Here is a 20,069-nt window from a genome sequence, read left to right as displayed (position 1 = left end):
CTTGTGTTGAGATAAAGACAGTTTAATAGAACAGAAAAGGAACAGATAATCATAGAAATAATAATAATAATAATAATAATAATAATAATAATAATAATATATACAAAGCAAGTGATGCACAATGCAATTGCTCACCACCCAATGACCGATGCCCAATGGCCTCCCTGACCTTGGCCAGCCTGCATCAGGATCTCCTGTGCACGTCCGCTGACCTCACATTGTTTAACGACAAAAGCAGCTTTCAGAAGGATTTGAACTTTTTTCTTCCCTTTCTCAAATACTTCTGCTCTGTTGACACGTCATGATATCATTGATGTGTTGCACGTGTTCAGGAGCTTCGCTGTGTTCCAGGGCACTCTGTGTCAGTCCGTGGCAAACGGTATGGCTGCGCTTCCACACCTGGGGCAGCCAATGACTGGACACCCCTCCAGGTGGAAGCAAACAGTGGCTTTCAATCTGCTGTCAAAGGGATGGATCAAAATGCATTAAGAATATCAGTTGTGGCATAGCACTTGGCTGTCTTGGACTGCAATTTCAATTGAAGTTCTAGCACGTCCAGCAAGGCAGCACCCAGCAGTGTTGTGACTTCATTCAGGTCACAATAGGTCACCGTTAGCCTCCACTCATGATTAGACCTGAACATATGGGACTATTAAAGGGTGAGCAGGTCTTGATGACCAATCCTTGGCTCTCCAGTTAATGAACCAGCTCATGGATGGGAATCAGGGGGTCTTGGTTAGTGCAATACTGCCTCAGGTGCACGGTTGTGATAATGATTGGCACCAGCTTTTCTTCAACCCTCAGCAACCACAAAACAGAAGGGTCCTGTGAGAAACCGGGCAAGGTAGACAACTGCTTAAGGTCCTCCGTCTCCAAGGCAGCTATGCCAAAAGCCCTTTTGGATCTTTTAAATACCCTCTCCTGAGGTAGTCTATGCCAATAACGCACAGAGCTTCCAGGCCAGTCCAAATGGAGTGCATTTGCCATTCTTTCCCAGTTAGACTGAATTTCAGGCTCCAATACAGTTAACTGGTGGGATCCCCCTGTCACTCCAGAAGTACAGAAGGGTTCTGCCCCTTTATAGCTTGATGACACTGCAGTACACTCTGCTCCAGTGTCCACTAGTGCCTTATACTTTCATGGGTCTGATGTGCCAGGTCATCGAATCCACACAGTCCAATAAACCCGATTATCTCTTTCCTTCCACTGGCTTGAGGCAGGATCCCTCTAGTCCTGCTCCTAGTATTCATTACTGTGTCTGGAGGACTGCCCGCCGGAAAATGGAATAACAATTTTCTCAGAAGAACCTTTTTTTGCAATTGTTTTTCCCTGTAACTCATGCACCTGTGCCTCTAGGGTCGAGGTAGATTTTCCATCCCATTTTCTCATTGCCTCTTGTTTGCCACAGGGTGGCAAATGCTGTGGTACCACTATATTTCCTTTCTTGAGCAGAGACACACTTACAACTGGTAGCTTAGGTACTGGCTTCTAAAGGCAGGGAGGAAGATGTATTCTCTTTGAATTGTTGGACCTCTTGAGAAAGTTTATCCTCAGACGAGATGAAGGCCCATAGGGAAGAAGAGTGGAGTCTCCTTTGGAGATATTCAAAATCAGTCTGGATGCGATCCTGTGTAACATGCTCTAGGTGACCCTGTTTGAGCAGGGGTGTTGGATTAAATGATCTCTGCACGTCCGTTCCAACCTCAACCATTCTGTGATTCTGCGATTCTGTGAGAAAAGGATCATTTAATTGAAAAGGAAGAGGGAAGAAAAAAAAAAAAAGAAAAGAAAAAAAAGACATTGCAGAAGCACACAGAGAGAGGAAAAAAAAATTATTCTCTACTTCCCATCACTGAGTGATGTTCAGTAATGTTCTGGGAAGCAGGGCCTGCATACACATAGTGGTTGTTTGGGAGGACAGATGTCTTCATAATGAGGGCCCCCTTTCTCCCTCTCCTTTCCCACCTTTTATTGCTGAGTGTGACCTCATATAGTATAGAATATCCCTTTGGTTTTTTTAGGTCAGCTGCCCTGGTGATGTCGCCTGCCCACTTCTTGCCCATCTCCACCCTACTGGCTCTGGGGGATTTGGAGGTAGACTTGATGTGCCAGTATTGCTCAGCAACAGACCAAACGTGGTATGATATCAGGGCTGTTCTAGAAAAAAGTGCCGAGCACAACACTATATGGGCCACTGCAGGGAAAGCTAACTCCATCCCAGTCAGACTCAGTACTTTCCCTTAGGTACCAGATACCCCTCTCCGTGGTGGTCCACTTGCATGGTTGACATACAAGATCTTCCTTGGAGGGATACCCTTCCTTGATGCTTCACAGCAGTCACCTCCAGAGGGTGAAGACGTGCTACTTTTCCAATCCCTCTGTCAATCACCCCTTCCCTACAAGGGGATCCCAGCTGCTTGGCTCCCCTGCCCTCTAAGTCCAGGCTACTGGCCCCATTCTCCCAGCACTGGAGCAGCCAGGTGACAATGTGCTCACCTGGACAATGGCTGAAATCTTTTCACACATCTCATAGCTCACTGTGGGAGAGGGATTGTGTGGTTACTGATGCTGTTAGGATCCCTTCCTCTTTGCCCTCCTTTTCCCACAATGGCACAACATTGGAGTAGCCTGCCTCGTCTTCTCCTTCCTCTTTTCTTATCTGGGTAGGAGTTTGTTTCCTTTCTAAACAACCTGACTTTCAAATCCACTGTTTTGTCTTGAATATGGGGGGACTCATGGTGGCATAGGTTGGTTCTCTGGCCCAGCCATGGGACCCATTGTAGGGGCTGGAGTGGCTACAAGGCCTGTCAGAGGGGTTGGAGTGGCTGCAGGGCCTGTCACAGGGGTTGAAGTTGCTGCAGATCCTGTGGCAGGGACCGGAGTGGTTGCAGGGCCTGTTACAGGAGTTGGAGTGTCTGTAGGGCCTGTCTCAGGAGTTTCTGTGGCTGCAGAGCCTGTCACAGGAGTTGAAGAGGCTGCTGTGCTCATTGTAGGGTTTGAAGTGGCTGCAGGGCCTGTCAGAGAAGTTGGAGTGGCTGAAGGGCCTTACACAGGGTTTGGAGTGGCGGCAGTGACTGTCACAGTAGCTGGAGTGGCTGCAAGGCTCCTGATAGGTGTTGGAATGCCTGCGGGGCCAATCACACGTGTTGCTGTGGCTGCAGGGCCTGTCACAGGGGTTGGAGTGGCATTGCTTGTGGCTCAGTAAGCACAGGCTAAGTCCCAGCATACTGCAGTGATTTTTGTCTCTTTGGAGTTGCCAGGGTGATCACACGGCTTTTTCAAGCATTTCATCATTTTTCTAATGATTCTGCACTTGCTGGGTGGTAAAGTTCCAAAGCACTGGAGGTGCGCACTGCTCTAGGTGCCTGCCAATATCCTCACACACTCCCTGCCACTCCGAAATCTCCTGCCTCCAGACAGATTTCTGGATGGCATGCTTAAGTTGTTGTTTGACCTTAAACAAAACCTGAAACATTCAGGAGCGATACCACTAGGAACATGCTGGTTTGACCACCCCAAGGATATTCAAACATTTGAAGAGCTACTGTAATTAGCCTGGAGGAGAAGGAGGAAGCGAAGGAGAAAGGGAGAGTGAAAAAGAAAGGAAAAGTGTCCCCCCCCATTGCCCGCTCCATGTCCCTATCTATCAGCTCTGGGGGCTGAGTATCAGGGGAACAACTGGTCTTGCTCCTAAAGGCTGAAGCAAAGAAGGCATTAACCTCATCTCTTTACCTCATCTCTTGTCGGTAGGTTTCCCTACTGATAGCACAATCACACGAAGGTTGAATTGTCTGCCTGCAGACATTAACAGATGGCAGAATGGAGCATCAGTGTGGGGGAACACTGCAGGAGTGTTCAGCGCAGGAGACACTGCAGGATTTTGCCTACAGGAACCTCTTGACATTTACAAGGAAAAGAGCCCAGTCCTGCACCAGAGGAAGAGGAACCCCACACATCAGGGCAGACTGGGACCCTGCTGAGTGAGCAGTGTCCAGGAGGAAGAGAGCCTGGGCACCATGAGGGATGCTATACAAGTAGTGGTGCCTGCTCACCAGGAACCAGGCCAGCTTCCTACAGAGCTGTCTTATGAGGAGCAAGGCCACCAAGAAGATCTGAGTTATCATACTCAGCTCAGATCCGGTGTGACATGACATGGAGAGGGATCTGCAGCCATCTGGGAGAGGTTCAGGTCTGGGAATCCCTGGGACAGTCTGATGTGGACAGGAGCAAGGACATTGGAAAGGCTGAGAATCCCAACAGGACCCAGGTCTCTGTGCCTGTGGCTATGTCTGTTGTCTCTGCCACTGAGGCCTGTGAGGAGACAGCTTATCATTAAAGCACCAGGGCCTCATTGCCTCCTCACCCCCACCCATGAACCAGGCAGGGGTTGTACCATTGTCCTGCACTTGGCAATGCACATCCCCATCTCCTACTGCCCCAGGAAGAGCCCTGAGCAAGGTGTGAAGGGAAAGAACCTCCATTCCCAGGGACCAAGATTCAAAGTCTGGCCCTTGTGCTTGGTGAAACACATCCGGTTTTCCTACACATCAGTGTCACATTCACAATGGCTTTGTCCCCTTGTCCTCAATGTTCTCCTCTAACAAGCTACAAGGGAGGCTGTGTCAGTGCTGGTCCTCAGGGGGACACTGCAGGAAACATGCATCTGACTTGGAATTCTTGAGAGATTTCTTCAATTGTCTCTCAGTGCCTGAGGTTCATGGGCTCATCACCAAAGCCACCAGAGGGGTCATCACAATGCCTTGGGCCGGGCCTCTTCTGCTAATTTGGCCTGGGATCCTGAGTCAGAGAAAACTCATAAAGGCCCCTGGTGCAGAGAGACAGCTCTGCCCAGGAGCAGCTCCTCTGCACAGCGCAGCAGGGCTGGGGGCTCTGACCGCAGCAGACACATGGAGAGAAGAGAAGGAGAGAGGGGTGACCACAGCAGACACATGGAGAGAAGAGAAGGAGAGAGGGGCTGGAGGCAGTTGGGAGTGGGAGGATGCTGAGAGCTGACTGCAAGAGAAATCTGCACAGTCCGTGACAAGGTAAGTCTCTGGCTGTGGGGCCATGCAGCTGCAGGTCCTGGAATGGTCTTCTTCTGGGTCTTTTTTCTGGGAGGGCAGTGGGCAATGGAGTAGGCTTTGAGACTGCTGCTGGATTGCACTGCGATGTGAGGAAGTCTGGCAGAAGCCTCTTGGAGTGCCCTAAGCCAGGTGCCCCTGGTCATCCCAGAACACCCTGCCCTGGCTGGCCATGCCAGGCTCTCTGTCAGCTGCCCCGTAGCTCCTGCAGCCACGGAGGTGGCCCTTGGCAGTGCCCTGTTGGTGGAAGGGTGCTGCAGGGCAGCGCTCAGCACGACCACATGGGATGGGGTCTGTGAGCACGGGCAGGGGGAAAGAAGAGGTGGGCGCAGAACAGCAGCTCCTGGCAGGGACAGATGCAGGCAGCAGAGAGAGGGGCACGTGGCCAGAAGGAGCTCTTGCCAGAAGCGCTGTGGCAGGGGGGCATTTGAGCACCTCGTGGCCATGCCCTGCATTTCAGACGCCTTCCCCTGGAGCAGACCTTCCGTGGCCTTCTCTTCCCCCTTCAGCCCATGAGCTGTGGGGCAGGCATGGCCAGCACAGCAGGCAGAGCCCACATGATAAGAAGCTCCCCAGCTCTGTCTGGCTCAGAGATATACCTGGATATAAGGTGAACATTCTGTCCAGCTGCACTTGGACTGGGGCTTCTCTGCTCTCAGCTGTCTCCAGTTTCTTCTCAAGAAAACACCTGAGTGGGATGGTCCTGCAGCTCACAGGGGTGTGACACAGGGCAGCTGTGAACAGGGCTGGTGGGCAGAGCTGCTCTGCTCAGTCTTCAACAAGGGACAGTCCCTTTGCCTCCTGGCACACAATGGATTTCACCAAGTGTTCACATGAACTGTCAGGGAGTTCAAGAATCCAGTATGTAAGCATTACAGGGGTAAATGGGATAAAATCAAGCAAAGAAAATGCCTGCAACTGTACTCTCCATTCAGATGAGTTATTTGCAACAAAACTGCAAAGCTCAGACCAGTGGAAAATTCAGACCAGTGGACTGAATTTTAGTTTCACCCATGTTCCTCCTTCCCTCCTGCTGCATATCAGTAAGGACTACTTTGCAGCCCGAATTAGCCCCAGCTTCCAGTGGCACTTTCAGCCAGCACCAGCTGGAGCTCAAGCAAGAGAGCTGATAAAAGGTTCTCGTACAAAGAGAAAGGCTTGGGCTCGGGGGTGCTCTAAACTTGCAATAGGTTTTCCTGAGGGAAGTCTGTTCTAACAATATTCTGTCTTTTCCTATTCAAAAGAAAACTGTGACCAATGTCAATAAATGCCCAACAGCAGCTCTGTGAGCGAGTTCCTCCTGCTGGCATTCGCAGACACGCGGGAGCTGCAGCTCCTGCACTTCGGGCTCTTCCTGGGCATCTACCTGGCTGCCCTCCTGGGCAACGGCCTCATCCTCACTGCTGTAGCCTGTGACCACCGCCTCCACACCCCCATGTACTTCTTCCTCCTCAACCTCGCCCTCCTCGACCTGGGATGCATCTCCACCACTCTCCCCAAAGCCATGGCCAATTCCCTCTGGGACACAAGGGCTATCTCCTATCAAGGATGTGCTGCCCAAATCCTCTTTTTAGTATTCTTGGTGGTAGCAGAGTATTTCCTTCTCACCATTATGGCCTACGACCGCTACGTTGCCATCTGCAAGCCCCTGCACTACAGGAGCCTCCTGGACAGCAGAGCTTGTGCCAAGATGGCAGCAGTTGCCTGGGGCAGTGGCTTTCTCAATGCTGTCCTGCACACAGCCAATACATTTTCCCTGCCCCTCTGCCAAGGCAATGCTGTGGACCAGTTCTTCTGTGAAATTCCCCAGATCCTCAAGCTCTCCTGCTCAGATGCCTACCTCAGGGAATTTGGAGTAGTTGTATTTAGTATTTCTGTATTATTTGGTTGTTCTATTTTCATTGTTATTTCCTATATTCAGATCCTCAGGGCCGTACTGAGGATCCCCTCACAGCAGGGACGTCACAAAGCCTTTTCCACATGCCTCCCTCACCTGGCCGTGGTCTCCCTGATGGTCAGCACTGGCATGTGTTCCTACCTGAAGCCACCCTCCATCTCCTCCCCATCCCTGGACCTGGTGGTGTCTTTTCTGTACTCGGTGGTGCCTCCAGCAGTGAACCCCCTCATCTACAGCATGAGGAACCAGGAACTAAGGGATGCTGTAAGGACACTGGTAGAATACATAATTCTTCAGCGTATTCGCCTATAATAATATGCCTACAATCAGAAATCCTATTTTTTCCTCAGAAAATCTTATGACGATTTTTTCTTAGTATTTGTCTGTATTATTATTTCCTCTATTTTTTCTTATGTAAATATTATTATTTCTGGCCTCCTACTTGTTAATGATTTACCAATAGAACCTGGCTTCATGTGTAGATAAACCCAATAAGGAAGTCATCAGAAATTCACTGGTCTCAGCTGCCATCTCTTCCCATCTCCTCTGCAGCTGGGGGAGCAGCCCCAGCATGCAGGAGGGCTAAGGACCAAGAGCCCAGCTGCCACATGGAGGAGCAGCCCCAGAGGCCCTCAGGGCTGCCCCTCACTGCCTGCTGGGCTCTGCCTCTCTTCTGCCTTTGGGTCGGGTCTGCTGCTTCCCTGGATCCATGGCCGTGGCCAGCAGCAGGACGTGGCCTTTTCACTGCTGCTCTCTTCTGGCTTCCACACTGTTTTGTTGTGCTCTTCTATTTGGGTTATCCCTGAGGTCTCATATGCCTTGATGATAGTCCTGTTGTCTCTACATTGACATCCCTGTGGCTGCAGGCAGCAGTAGGCAATGTGCAGCCCTGGGTCACAGCTGGCCTTCCTGATAGCAGCACAGTAACAAAAGCGGCTGCTAAGGGCAAACCCAGAAGCCTGGACACCTCCTCCAAATGTCCTATCAGGAATAGAGCCAAGGGGTTGCTCCGTGCTCTTCTGTTTGGGGTTCTTCACGGAGTGAAACACACCATCCTAAAGTCCCAGGGTGGTCTGTGAGGGATCAAGGGCAGGACCACGAGCGTTCTTTATGTGGCTCTTGCCCAAGCAGACAACAACTGGTCTTGGACTCGTCTGCATGGGACTGTGCCCTTTGCTGATCGGTGATGCCTGCTGGGAGAGTATGCTAGAGCTGCCAGGAGAAGTCTGGGGGTCGCCACAGGCAACATACAGTGCTGAGTGGGTGAATATGAGTTAATAGAAGCTCATAAAATGAGTGACCATCCAAAGAAGAGTCTGGTAAAGGAAAAGGTGAATCTGAGGAATAAGATAAGGAGGATCTGATATTGATAAGGAGGGCTCTGCAATGCCGGGGGAGACACTGAAGAACCACCAGCAGAAGGGCCATAAGATTGCAGAGTAATTGATATCCAACATCTCTGAGGCTTCATGGGCTAGGTCTAGTGCAGCACTCACCAGCCCTTTGTGCCCTTAGAGTCACCCCATGGCCCTGCCAAACACTGCCCTGTGCTGCTGAGCCATCAGCGCAGATGGAAAGGGGCTCAGCAGCAGAGATCTCCAGAGTTGGGTCTGCTGCCCACCCTGAGCAGCACGGGCAGGGGGGACTCCCCCAGGGGTCCCAGGGCACCACAATCCCTGGCTCTGCACAGCAGCACTGCCAGCTCGGGGCCCTGCAGGGAGAATGGGCGGAGAAGCAGCAATGGCCGGCCAGGCAGCACGGACACACTGCCCTGGTCAAGGCTCCCTGGGAGCAGGGATGGCCCTGGGGAAGAGCAGGGCAGCATTTCTGGACCTGCACAGATGGGTAAAGGAGAAAGGAGAAAGGTCTTTGTGCAGGCACCTGCTCCGGGCAGGCTGCTCTGTGTCTGGGCCAGGCCTCTTGTGCTGGCCCTGTGGGGCACAGGCACTCTGTGCTGGGGATCTCCCAGACAAGAGACCAGGGTTCCTGCAGCTTCACGGAACTCCATTTCCTGAGCCGTGGCTGGCCCCAGCCCGGGGGCTGCTGGGTAGGCCCAGAGCTGCCTTTGTCCCAGCAGCTGTGGTGCCTTGCGAGGGGCTGGGGCTGTGGTGGCCGTGCCCAGAGCACTGCAGCAGCCTGCGGTGGGCACAGCCCTGGGGCCAGCCCAGCCTGGGCCGCTGGGCTGGGCTGGGCTGGGCTGGGGAGAGGGCAGGGATGTGGGGAGAGGTGGGCAGGGGCTGGGCTGGGCTAGGCTGGGCAGTGCGCGGCAGAGGGCAACAGCAGCATCAGGGAGCAGTGGGAGCATGCAGGGGAGGGCTCCCAGCAGGGCTTGGTGCTGCAGAGTCAGGGCTGCGCGAAGGGAGCCCAGAGCTGCAGGGGCAGGGGAGAGGAGGCCGCTCTGGGCCCTTGCTGGCCTGGGCAGAGCAGGAAGGGGACCCAAGGCATTCATCCCCGCACCCCAACCTGCTAGGACCTGCAATGCGGTCATGGAGCATCTAGGGCTAGGCTCTGTACCGCGGCCACGAGCCCTGCATGCCCTCCTCCTGCCACGCTCCATGCGGTGGCTGCAGCAGAGGGGACCCCCAGCCAGCTCCTGCATGGGGCTCTGCCACCAGTCTCGCCCCGGCCCTCTCCAGCGCCCTACTTGCTGCTCTGTAATGCACGCCAGGACCTCCCAGTGCATGCCGGCCAGCACATCTGCTGAGGGCCAGTGTGGCTGCTGCAGGGGCAGGGAGCTCAGCATGGCCCTTGCAGACCCCTGCCCTGGGCCTGCCTCTCCCCTTGTCCTCGGACCCGGCCTTGTCTCTGCTGGCAGGAGCACTCTTGGCATGTGCTTCCTGGCCTCCCGTCACCTGCGCACAGCTGCTACCCACTCAGTCTGCTGGCACAAACATGTCCACACTAGCAGCACCTCCCCTTGGGCTGCTTCTCCTGGCCTCTCCCACCCTACTGCCTTGACTCCTTGTCTCTGCTGGGCCCCACCTTCCACACCCAAATGCGTCCCTTGACTGTCACCTCCCCCTCCCCTGCCTCATGGGGTGACAGAGCCAGGGTGGGACGGATTACTTTATGTGATGCAGTTCTTGTGTAATTGGCATTGGTGATGGCACAAAGGGACAGTTCCTTCACCAGTAATCAACATCCTTCTTCATTTTAGGCCACAACTCAACATCCTTCACTGAGCTTCAAGTTTGTTTTTTTTTCTGTATCTTGTGGATGAACTGGATTAGGTCTCCCTGATTAGTCTGAGGCACAATGCAATGCCTTTTGCCTTCTACCACTACAGCACAATATGTATGACTTTCCCTTACTCTGTGCATTGACCTGATGAGTCATTTCACATTTTTCACTTTCATACTCGTAGTTGGAAGGGGACGATTTCCCAAAGTGGGGCAAGCTGATGGGTTCTGTCTCAGGCATTTGAAGTGTCCTGTTCTTGAGTCTTGCAGTCTGTATTTGCCACAGGTGACCCAGGATGATAAAAGGATATTCAGCTGTCTAGTAGGAACAAAGGAGAGTATCTTGGTGTCCTGGTTTCAGTTAGGACAGAGTTAATTTTCCTCCTAGTAGCTGGTAGGGTGCTATGTTTTGGATTAGGATGAGAAGAGTGCTGATAACATGCTGATGTTTTAATTGTTGCAGAACAGTGCTTACACCAAGCCAAGGACTTTTCAGCTTCTCGCTCTGTCCTGCCAGCGAGCAGGCTAGGGGTGCAACAGGAGCTGGGAGGGGACAGACCCAGGACAGCTGACCCAAACTGGCCAAAGGGGTATTCCATACCATCTGACATCATACTAAACAATATATAGGGGTGGCTAGGCGGGGTGGGGTGCCGGCTGCTCGGGGATAGGCTTGGCATTGGTCAGCAGGTGGTTAGCAATTGCATTGTGCATCATTTGTTTCGTACACATTATTATTAGCAATACTATTATTATCATTATCACTATTATCATTATTGTTATTATTATATTCCTGTCTTAATAAACTGTCTTTATCTCAACTCACCGGCTTCACTTTCCCGTTTCTCTCCCCCATCCCAGAGAGGGAGGGGGGAGGGTGAGCAAACGACTGTGTGGTGTTTAGCTGCCGGTCGGGTTAAACCACAACACTTGGGTTCCCAATGGCCATTTCAACTTTGGGTCAGTCTCAGGAATTCACTGAAGAAGGGGTGTGTCCTTGAAGGGGTTTGTGTGCTGGGCTGGACTGTAGTTGCAGGGTTAAAGAGCACTGCTGGCAGTGGAGGTGCCCTGGGAACTCCATCTACCTCCACCTGAATCCCCCAAGGGGCTCTGGTCTCCTGCAGGTCCTTTCTGACAGCTGCAAATCCAGGGAAGTACCTCAAATACAGTGGGGTCTCTGGTGGTTGTCCCTGATTGCTTATGGTCAGACAGCAAAGCTCTCAATACCCAGTAATTTCTTTGGTACTTAACTAATAGAGCAACTACTCATCACTTCAAAAGATTCAATCCCTTCCATGAAATGTCAGACAGTGTAGTTTCTATCATGAAGAAATGTGAATTGTCAGGATGTAAATTCAGTGCAGGAGAAGAAATACTGGTGTTCACCTGTACTTGCATTGTCATTGCTTTCCCTGTCATGACGTGCTTCCTCATCTTCCAGGTACATCCACAAGTTTTTATTACACAGACCCTGCTCAAAGTCCCCTTTCCAGCTGCCTCTCTGGACCTATGGACTTCCCATGGTTCTCCTGGTTTGCCCTCCCCTTATTCTTTGATCATTCAGTTGGCTCTCACCCAACCCAGTTGCTGCTTTGAGCTTTGAGTTAGAAGCAGCCCAGCTTGCCCATGTATCAGCAGTCTGTCTAATTGTTTCCTTAGCAGGAAACTCATCATTTAGAATTGAATTCATATGATATGGATGAATACTAACACTATTGTTTATAATATCCTATCAATCAGTATAAAATACTTCTTCTACTGTCATGCTTTTGTGAAGATAAACATCACAGGAGGCATACAAGATGAGGAGATTGCTTTTTTTTTTTTTCTTTTTCTTAAATTGCTACATGAGATTGCTTTTTTTTTTTTCTTTTTCTTAAATTGCTACATGTTTTCCTGTTCTTTGGTTGGAGATGGGAAAAAACCTTTTGCACCTGTGTGCAGCCAGGTCTCTTAGTAAGGCAGGTAGGAGCTGGTGCAAAGGGGCTGTAACATCCAGCTGAAGCCTTGAGTGAAGTCTGGTGTAAGGAAAGGAGAAGCAATTACCTGGTGGCCAATAAGAGAAATGGCAGGGCTGGGGTGGTGAGGAGCAAGGTTCTTCATGCAGTGTCAGATCTCAAGAGTCTGCTTTTCCTCCCTATGCAGGTCTCTGAAGGAGACACCCAGGATCAATATCAATTAGAGAATGATGCTCCAAGCTGAAATGCAACAAACTTCACCCTTTAAAATGAGAAAAGATTTTTATTAGGTGCTTTTTGAAATCTTCCTCCTTAACTAGAACATGAAATCTCTCAAATTAGCTGAACAAGTCTTGAAGTCTTGAAGAAAACTATGCAAGAGATGTAAGGAGTTTCTTCATTTTAATGAGTTCCATGGTGTATTTTGGTGCTGAGGCTATGAAGCTCAGATACTGAGAGGAGAATGATGCAATTGCTTGAGAAAGTAAAGTCAGAAGGAAAAGCTGAAGTGACTTGGAACATTAATGGGCCCCTCTGATGGCTATTACTAAGACAGCCTCCCCAGGGACTTGTTAGAGCAGCTAATTGGAGGCCATGATTACACACAGGTAAAGGCAGTGTGCTGAGAAAAGTCTTGGTTGATTTTAGTGAAGCAGGAGGACCAAGGCCTGACCGCACATACTGGGAGGGGAGATCCTGCACCCCATGTCTGGCTCAGGGCTCTTCCTGAAGGTCTGTGGGATGTGGTGAGCAGTGTGATGCCAGAGAAGAACAGTGGCATGACACCTCCCAGCCTCTGCACAGGGTTGTAAGGAAGCAAAGAGTCTCCATTGCAATGATGACATCTCATCTACTCATAAGCTCTAGCCAAGGGGACAAAAAGGTCAGGGCTGTTGGGACCTTCCTTTCTTGCCAGCACCCTCTGCCTTCTCTGCAGGCTGTGCTATGCTGTCCCACACTTTGCCCTATTCCCTGGAAGTCTGCAGACACCCATCTCTGTTCACCACCTTGCTCTCATCCCAGCCTTTCCATCACTTCACCAATGTCTCATCAACCCTCAGCAGCTGTTCCCTGAAACACAAAGCCAGGGTCTTATCACGGACACTCTTTGGATGACCTCTGGTACCACAGCACTGCCCTTTGAGGGACATTTCTTCCTCCTCGTGGCCAGTGCCAAAAGTGCCAGGCACTTCCAAAGTGCACTATGTGGCAGTTTTTCAGTCCTGCTCTTTCTTACTGCCACAGAAAGCTCCATCAGGGTGGAAACCACTCCTAAAGTAGGCATCCCAACCCATCAGCCTTCTTGCATCCTGTCAGCCAAGCAGACACAAGTCACCTCACCAGCATCTTCCAAACCATGGGCCTGCTGCTGGCCTTGAAGCTTCTTGGCTAGACACAACCAAGCCTTGTGCCTCCTTGAAGGGAGGCCTTATGCCTCCTTGAATGGACAGGACAACCCATACTGGTGCCTTCTTTCTGCCTGGATCCTCCTGGGTATGTCGGCAGAGGGGATCCCACAGTCAGCATGCCAACCAGGTGCCTTCTGCTGGCCTACCAGGGCCACTGGCAGATGTCAGCCAAAAAGTACAGATCCCAGGTCTAAGTCAAGGGTGACCTGTCAGCTACTTCAGAGAGAAGTGACCTCACAGTCCCTTTCTGTGACACTTTCCTGCTGCTGCCCTACCAACGGCAGAGACAGAAGTGACCTCACAGTCACTGCCACAGTCACATTCCTCCTGCTGGTGTAGGATATCTTGAGGCAGAGCTGAGCTCATCAGATCATTCCCACCCATCTCCTCCTTGTTGCCTACAAGCTGATCAGATCCATGGCCCCCCCACATTCATCTTTGAATGCCATGTGACTGCACAGCAACCTCACAATTCCTGCCCTGCCCCAAGGGGCCAAGCACCTGAAGTTAAGGGTTAGGAAAAGGGTTGAAGGTGAGAAGGTTGATGCACAGGAACAGGGGCTTTGGGTGTTAGTTGTTCAAGTATGAGATTAGGGACTAGGGCTCACCTTTCTGTGTTAGAGATTAAGCAAAGGTTTAGTGGGAGGGTTTGTTTTGCTTGGGGTATCAGGTCTGTGGGTAGGGTATGTGCAAGTTGTTTATTTTAGGGTTTTGTTTAGGTCTGCAAGAAGTCTAGGGCTAAATAGAGCATTTTAATGGTAGTGTTAAGGGCAGGGATCAGGGTGAGCAAGAGAGTAAAGGTAATGTAATGGGGCTACGGACTACTTTTGGCTTCAAGAGATATTGTGGTCAAACCTTAGAGCAGTGGGTTGCTGTCAGGGGGTGGAGTAGCATTTAGGATTAGGGATTAATGTTACAGGTTAAAATAGGGTAAGGGCTTCACATGACTGCTTTAAGACAGCTTTACTGCAGGATCAACATTACCTGAGCATTCTTATGTCTTCAAAATCATTAGCTTCTGCTGTCCAAGCTTCCCTATCCTCCCTCAAATCTCACATCATTCCCGTCCAGGCTTCTCCTGACTTCCCCAGTCAGTCATCTTCTCAGGGGCAGCTTTCTGATGTTGTTCATGATCTCAGAGTATCTGTCTCACCTCTGTTGGCTACTCTGTTCCTGAGAAAGAAGCAGCTCCTAAGCCAGCATGGAGAAGGACACAAAGATCTGTAGGAGCACCCTGCACAATGTGCCCAAGAGCTCTGCACCACCGCAGAAGTGTGTGCCCTGCCTACAAGTTTTGGCTCCAGAATGGCTCCTATGGATCCAGGGTAGCCTTTTCCAGGGCTTTATGCATGCTTCATTTTCCCACAGGCATCTTGGAGGCAGTGGCCCCCTCTGCGTAGAAAACTGAAAGCAGCCCTGAAGGATGACCAGATCTGGCCCACAAGGCTTTAAATAGGGTCTCCTCAATTATTCTGCAGTCTTATATGCCTTCACCTGCTGGCTCTTCAGTGCCTCGCCTGGCATTGCAGAGCCCTCCTTAGCCTCTGGACACCTCAGATTTGCTTTTCCCCTTAAAAGATTCTTTGGTCACTCATTTTATGAGGTTCTATTCACTACTCACTGAGCACGTTGTGCCTGGGTTCCCCTGATATCTCCTGGCAGCTCCAGACTCCTCTCCAGGCTGTCATCAGCCATCAGCCCCACTGCTGGGGACACATTCCCATGCAGATGAGTCCAAGACCAGTTGTTGTCTGCTTTGGTAAGTGCTGTCATAAAGGTAGCTCTTTTTCCTGCCCTTGGTCCCTCACAGACCACCCTGGGACTTTAGGACGGTGTGTTTCACTCCGTGAAGTACTTTCTAGTAGTACTAATACTAGTGCTAGTACTTTCAGCCTGTGTCCTTCACTCCATGATGAACCCCAGAATACGGAAGAGCAGGGAGCAACCCCTTGGCTCTGTTCCTGATAGGACATTTGGAGGAGGTGTCCAGGCTTCTGGGTTTGCCCTTAGCAGCCGCTTTTGTTACTGTGCTGCTATCAGGAAGGCCAGCTGTGACCCAGGGCTGCACATTGCCTACTGCTGCCTGCAGCCACAGGGATGTCAATGTAGAGACAACAGGACTATCATCAAGGCATATGAGACCTCAGGGATAACCCAAATAGAAGAGCACAACAAAACAATGTGGAAGCCAGAAGAGAGCAGCAGTGAAAAGGCCACGTCCTGCTGCTGGCCACGGCCATGGACCCAGGGAAGCAGCAGACCCGACCCAAAGGCAGCAGAGAGGCAGAGCCCAGCGGGCAGTGAGGGGCAGCCCTGAGGGCCTCTGGGGCTGCTCCTCCATGTGGCAGCTGGGCTCTTGGTCCTTAGCCCTCCTGCATGCTGGAGTTGCTCCCCCAGCTGCAGAGGAGATGGGAAGAGATGGCAGCTGAGACCAGTGAATTTCTGATGACTTCCTTATTGGGTTTATCTACACAGGAAGCAGTGTTCTATCAGAAAATAATTAACCTGTAGGAGGCTAAGGGTAATATTTTATAAATCAGAAAAAATAGTTAGAGAAAATAATAGTACAGGTAGATAATAATAAAAAAGTATGTAAAAGCTTTCTGAGAAAACTGAGATTTCTGATTATAGGCATATTATTATAGGCGAATATGCTGAAGAATCGTGTATTCTACCAGTGTCGTTACCGCATCCCTTAATTCCTGGTTCCTTATGCTGTAGATGAGGGGGTTCACTGCCGGAGGCACCACCGAGTACAGAACTGCCACCACCAGGTCCAGGGATGGGGAAGAGATGGAGGAGGGCTTCAGGTAGGCAAACATGGCAGTGCTGATAAACAGGGAGACCACGGCCAGGTGAGGGAGGCATGTGGAAAAGGCTTTGTGACGTCCCTGCTCAGAGGGGACCCTCAGCACTACCCTGAAGATCTGAATATAGGAAATAACAATGAAAATAGAACAACCAAATAATACAGAAACACTAAACACAACTACTCCAACTTCCCTGAGGTAGGCATCTGAGCAGGAGAGCTTGAGGATCTGGGGAATTTCACAGAAGAACTGGTCCACAGCATTGCCTTGGCAGAGGGGCAGGGAAAATGTATTGGCTGTGTGCAGGACAGCATTGAGAAAACCACTGCCCCAGGCAGCTGCTGCCATCTTGGCACAAGCTCTGCTGTCCAGGAGGCTCCTGTAGTGCAGGGGCTTGCAGATGGCAATGTAGCGGTCGTAGGCCATGAGAGTGAGAAGGGAATACTCCGCTCCAACCAAGAAGAGTGAAAAGAGAATTTGTGTAGCACATCCTTGATAGGAGATTGCCCTGGTGTCCCACAGAGAATTGGCTATGGCTTTGGGGAGAGTGGTGGAGATGGATCCCAGGTCTAGGAGGGTGAGGTTGAGGAGGAAGAAGTACATGGGGGTGTGGAGACGCTGGTCGCAGGCTATGGCTGTGAGGATGAGGCCGTTGCCCAGGAGGGCAGCCAGGTAGATGCCCAGGAAGAGCCCGAAGTGCAGGAGCTGCAGCTCGTGCGTGTCTGCAAATGCCAGCAGGAGGAACTCGCTCACGGAGCTGCTGTTGGCCATTTGCTGTTTCTGGGCATGGGGTCCTGCCCAAGGAACAGAGAAACAGTGGTAGTTTACAACAGAGTTATCTTGGAAAAAATATTTCCATTTTCCATTTAAGCCTCCGTTTCTCATTTCAGAGGAAAACTCATTCCATTTTTCATTTAATCCCTCCCAAACGATTCTCCACTTCCATTCAGACTTTTGGCAGGTCCCTTTCATGGCTTCTGACTGATGCTGCTTGAGGGTTCCACTGAGAGCACGGACTCTCTGTGGGCAATGTGGGAGTCAGTCCTGCCGTAAAGCAAGATCATATGGTGATTTCTATTTTGTTTCTTTTGTTCCAGCTGCCCCACCACACCTGAAGGTTGTTTAGAAGGCATAAATCCTAAGCATTTCTACTGTACTTAAGTAAAACGCTGTGCATCATCAAAGGGATGCTGTCCTTAGTGCAGTGTCCTTTGGAGAGCCCATCGAGTCTGTCTGTCAGTCCTAGTGTCAACTGCCCTCTGCTGGTGTCTCTTTGGAGAGAAGAATACAGCCTCAAAGCACACATACCCAGATCCCTCACCCTGTCCCTGTACTCCCCTTCCCCCAAGCACACTGAGGGCTCACTCCATGGGCTTGTGAAACCCCCATCCCCAGCCAGCCTGGAAACAAGAACAGCAGCAGCATGGCCAGGTGCAGAAGCCAGGAGGAATGCTAGCATGCTGCTGCCAGGGGAGGCAAGGCCAGGGAGGGACAGACGGACATTCAGCAGACCCTCCTGTGCTGCAGCTCTGCCTGCAGAGGAGGCAGGTCATGCTCATAGCAAATGCTTTGTGCTCTGCTTTGGCCTGCAGACACTTCCCAAAGACAGGAGGCTTGTAGCTCCTAAAGATCAGCTTGGATCAAACCTGAGAGGACCACAATATGATGTTGGTGCGGTCTGTGAGATGAGGTTTGGGAAGGTACTTTACAAATTTCATCACTGACATATTGATCTCTCAGTGCAATGCTCCAGGAGTCTCAGTTTCCTGTACAATCCTGTACAAAAGGAATCTGAAAGCACAGACTGCAGAAAAATCCTTACCCTTCAGATAAATCAAGCCTCGATCTTCCTCTTCAAATGCCCCCTCATAAATGCCATTCTTTAAAGCACAGCAGAGCCAGAGAGAACAATCTGGACAGTTGCTGTATCAGGCATCTAATGTGCCAGATGTAGAGGACCCTTTTGGCAACTGCACCTGCATTGCCCTGCTGCCAGAGACTCACAGTGTCAAGAGTCTGCAGATCTGTCCTGCCACACACTGCCCTCTGTTCTTGCGCTCCTCACTGCCTCCAAGCCCTCTCTCCTTCTCCCCTCTCCCTGTGCCACCTGCGGTCAGAGCCCCCAGCCCTGATGCGTTGTGCAGAGGAGCTGCTCCTGGTCAGAGCTGTCTCTCTGCACCAGGGCCCTCTTGCCAGGAGTTCCCCTTGGGCCCAGGAGCCTGGCCCAGCTCAGCAGCACAGCACCCGACCATGGCATCATAGAATCATAGAATATCCTGAGTTGGATGGGACCCATAAGGATCATCAAGTCCGACTCTGATTGCTTGCTCTGTGCCATTGGGCTCCCTCGAGGTGTCCCCAAGGCCTCAGAGCTGACAGCTCCTTAAGTCTCTCCTGGGGTGTGGTGTTTCAAGCAGACTGAATTCATCACTGACTGATCCTCTCTGTAGATATCAGAGACTGATTTTTTAAAATGTGATTTGTGCTGTTGGACTGTGGTTGTCAAACATGTTGTGCTTTAACCTGTCAGACACCTCAGCACCACACAGATGTTAGCTCACAACCTCCCCCCTAAAGATAATGAGTTGAAATAAAGATAGTTTCAAAGGACAGAAAATAAATATGAAAATGAAATGAATATGAAAATGAAATACTACTAATAATAAATAATAAATTTTATTTTTATTATTATTATATGTATAAAGCAAGTGATGCACAATGCAATTGCTCATCACACACTGACCCATGCCCAACCTTTCCCCAAGCAGGGGTCCCCCTGAATCTGGACAGCCTGCATTAGGATCTCCTGTGCAGCTCCCTAGAGCTTACTTTGGTTTAGGGCAATACAAGCTTTCAGAAGGATCTGGAACATTTGCTTCCCTTTCTCAAATACTTCTTCTGCTGTGCTACCCCATGTAGTGATGTCATTAAGGTATTGCAGGTGTTCAGGAGCTTCCCCCTATTCTAGAGCAGTCTGGATCAGCCCACGGCAAATGGTAGGGCTGTGCTTCCAGCCCTGTGGCAGTCAATTCCAGGTGGACAGGACGGCCCTCCATGTGAAAGCAAAGTGTGGCCTTCACACTGCTGCCAAAGGGATGGAGAAAAATGCATTAGCAATATTAATTGTGGCATAGCACTCGGCTGCCTTTGACTCCAGTTCGTACTGAATGAAGTTCTAGCATGCCCGGCACAGCAGCACTCAGCGGTGTTGTGACTTCATTCAGGCCACAGAAGTCCACTGTTATTTTCCACTCACCATCAGAATTTTGCACTACCCATATGGGACTATTAAAGGTTGAGCAAGTGTTCCTGATCATTCCTTGGCTCTCCAGTCAATGAACCAGCTCATGCATGGGAATCAGGGAGTCTCTGTTAATGCAATATTGCCTCAGGTGCACTGTTGCGGTAGCGATTGGCACCTGCTGTTCATTGGCCATCAGCACCTCCACAGCAGAAGGGTCCTGTGAAAGAGTGGGCCAGGTAGACAACTGTTCCCTGTCCTCCACCTCCAAGGCAGCTATGACAAAAGCCCACCAATATCCTTGTGGATCTTTGAAGTACCCTCTCCTGAAGCAGTCTATGTCAAGGTTGCACAGATCCTCCAGGTCAGTCTCAATGGGTTGCTTTTGCCACTCCTTCCCAGTGAGACTCACTTCAGACTCCAATTCAGTTAACCCTTGGGTTTGATGTGCCAGGCCAATAATCCTCAAAGTCCAAGACACCCGATTGTCCCCT

At 50.8% G+C, this 20,069-nt stretch overlaps 2 protein-coding genes across 2 annotated transcripts; one reads left to right on the top strand and one right to left on the bottom strand.

The window, feature by feature from the left end:
- The first annotated feature begins 6,250 nt into the window (after positions 1-6,250).
- LOC310890436 (olfactory receptor 14C36-like) lies at positions 6,251-7,510 on the top strand. Its single transcript, XM_083852794.1, has one exon. The coding sequence runs from the start codon at positions 6,349-6,351 to the stop codon at positions 7,288-7,290; it is 942 nt and encodes a 313-aa protein (XP_083708920.1). The 5' UTR covers positions 6,251-6,348; the 3' UTR covers positions 7,291-7,510.
- Positions 7,511-15,950: 8,440 nt separating this feature from the next.
- On the bottom strand, positions 15,951-17,261 carry LOC310890437 (olfactory receptor 14J1-like). The gene has a single exon (XM_083852795.1). It carries the CDS (start codon positions 17,217-17,219, stop codon positions 16,164-16,166), a length of 1,056 nt encoding a protein of 351 aa, XP_083708921.1. The 5' UTR covers positions 17,220-17,261; the 3' UTR covers positions 15,951-16,163.
- Positions 17,262-20,069: the final 2,808 nt, after the last annotated feature.

Source organism: Anser anser (genome assembly GCF_964211835.1).
Source record: "Anser anser genome assembly, contig: HAP1_SCAFFOLD_51, whole genome shotgun sequence".
NCBI classification, from domain to species: Eukaryota; Metazoa; Chordata; class Aves; order Anseriformes; family Anatidae; genus Anser; species Anser anser.
The sequence above is the reverse complement of the archived record's forward strand: the minus strand, read 5'-3'. Positions and strand labels throughout refer to the sequence as shown.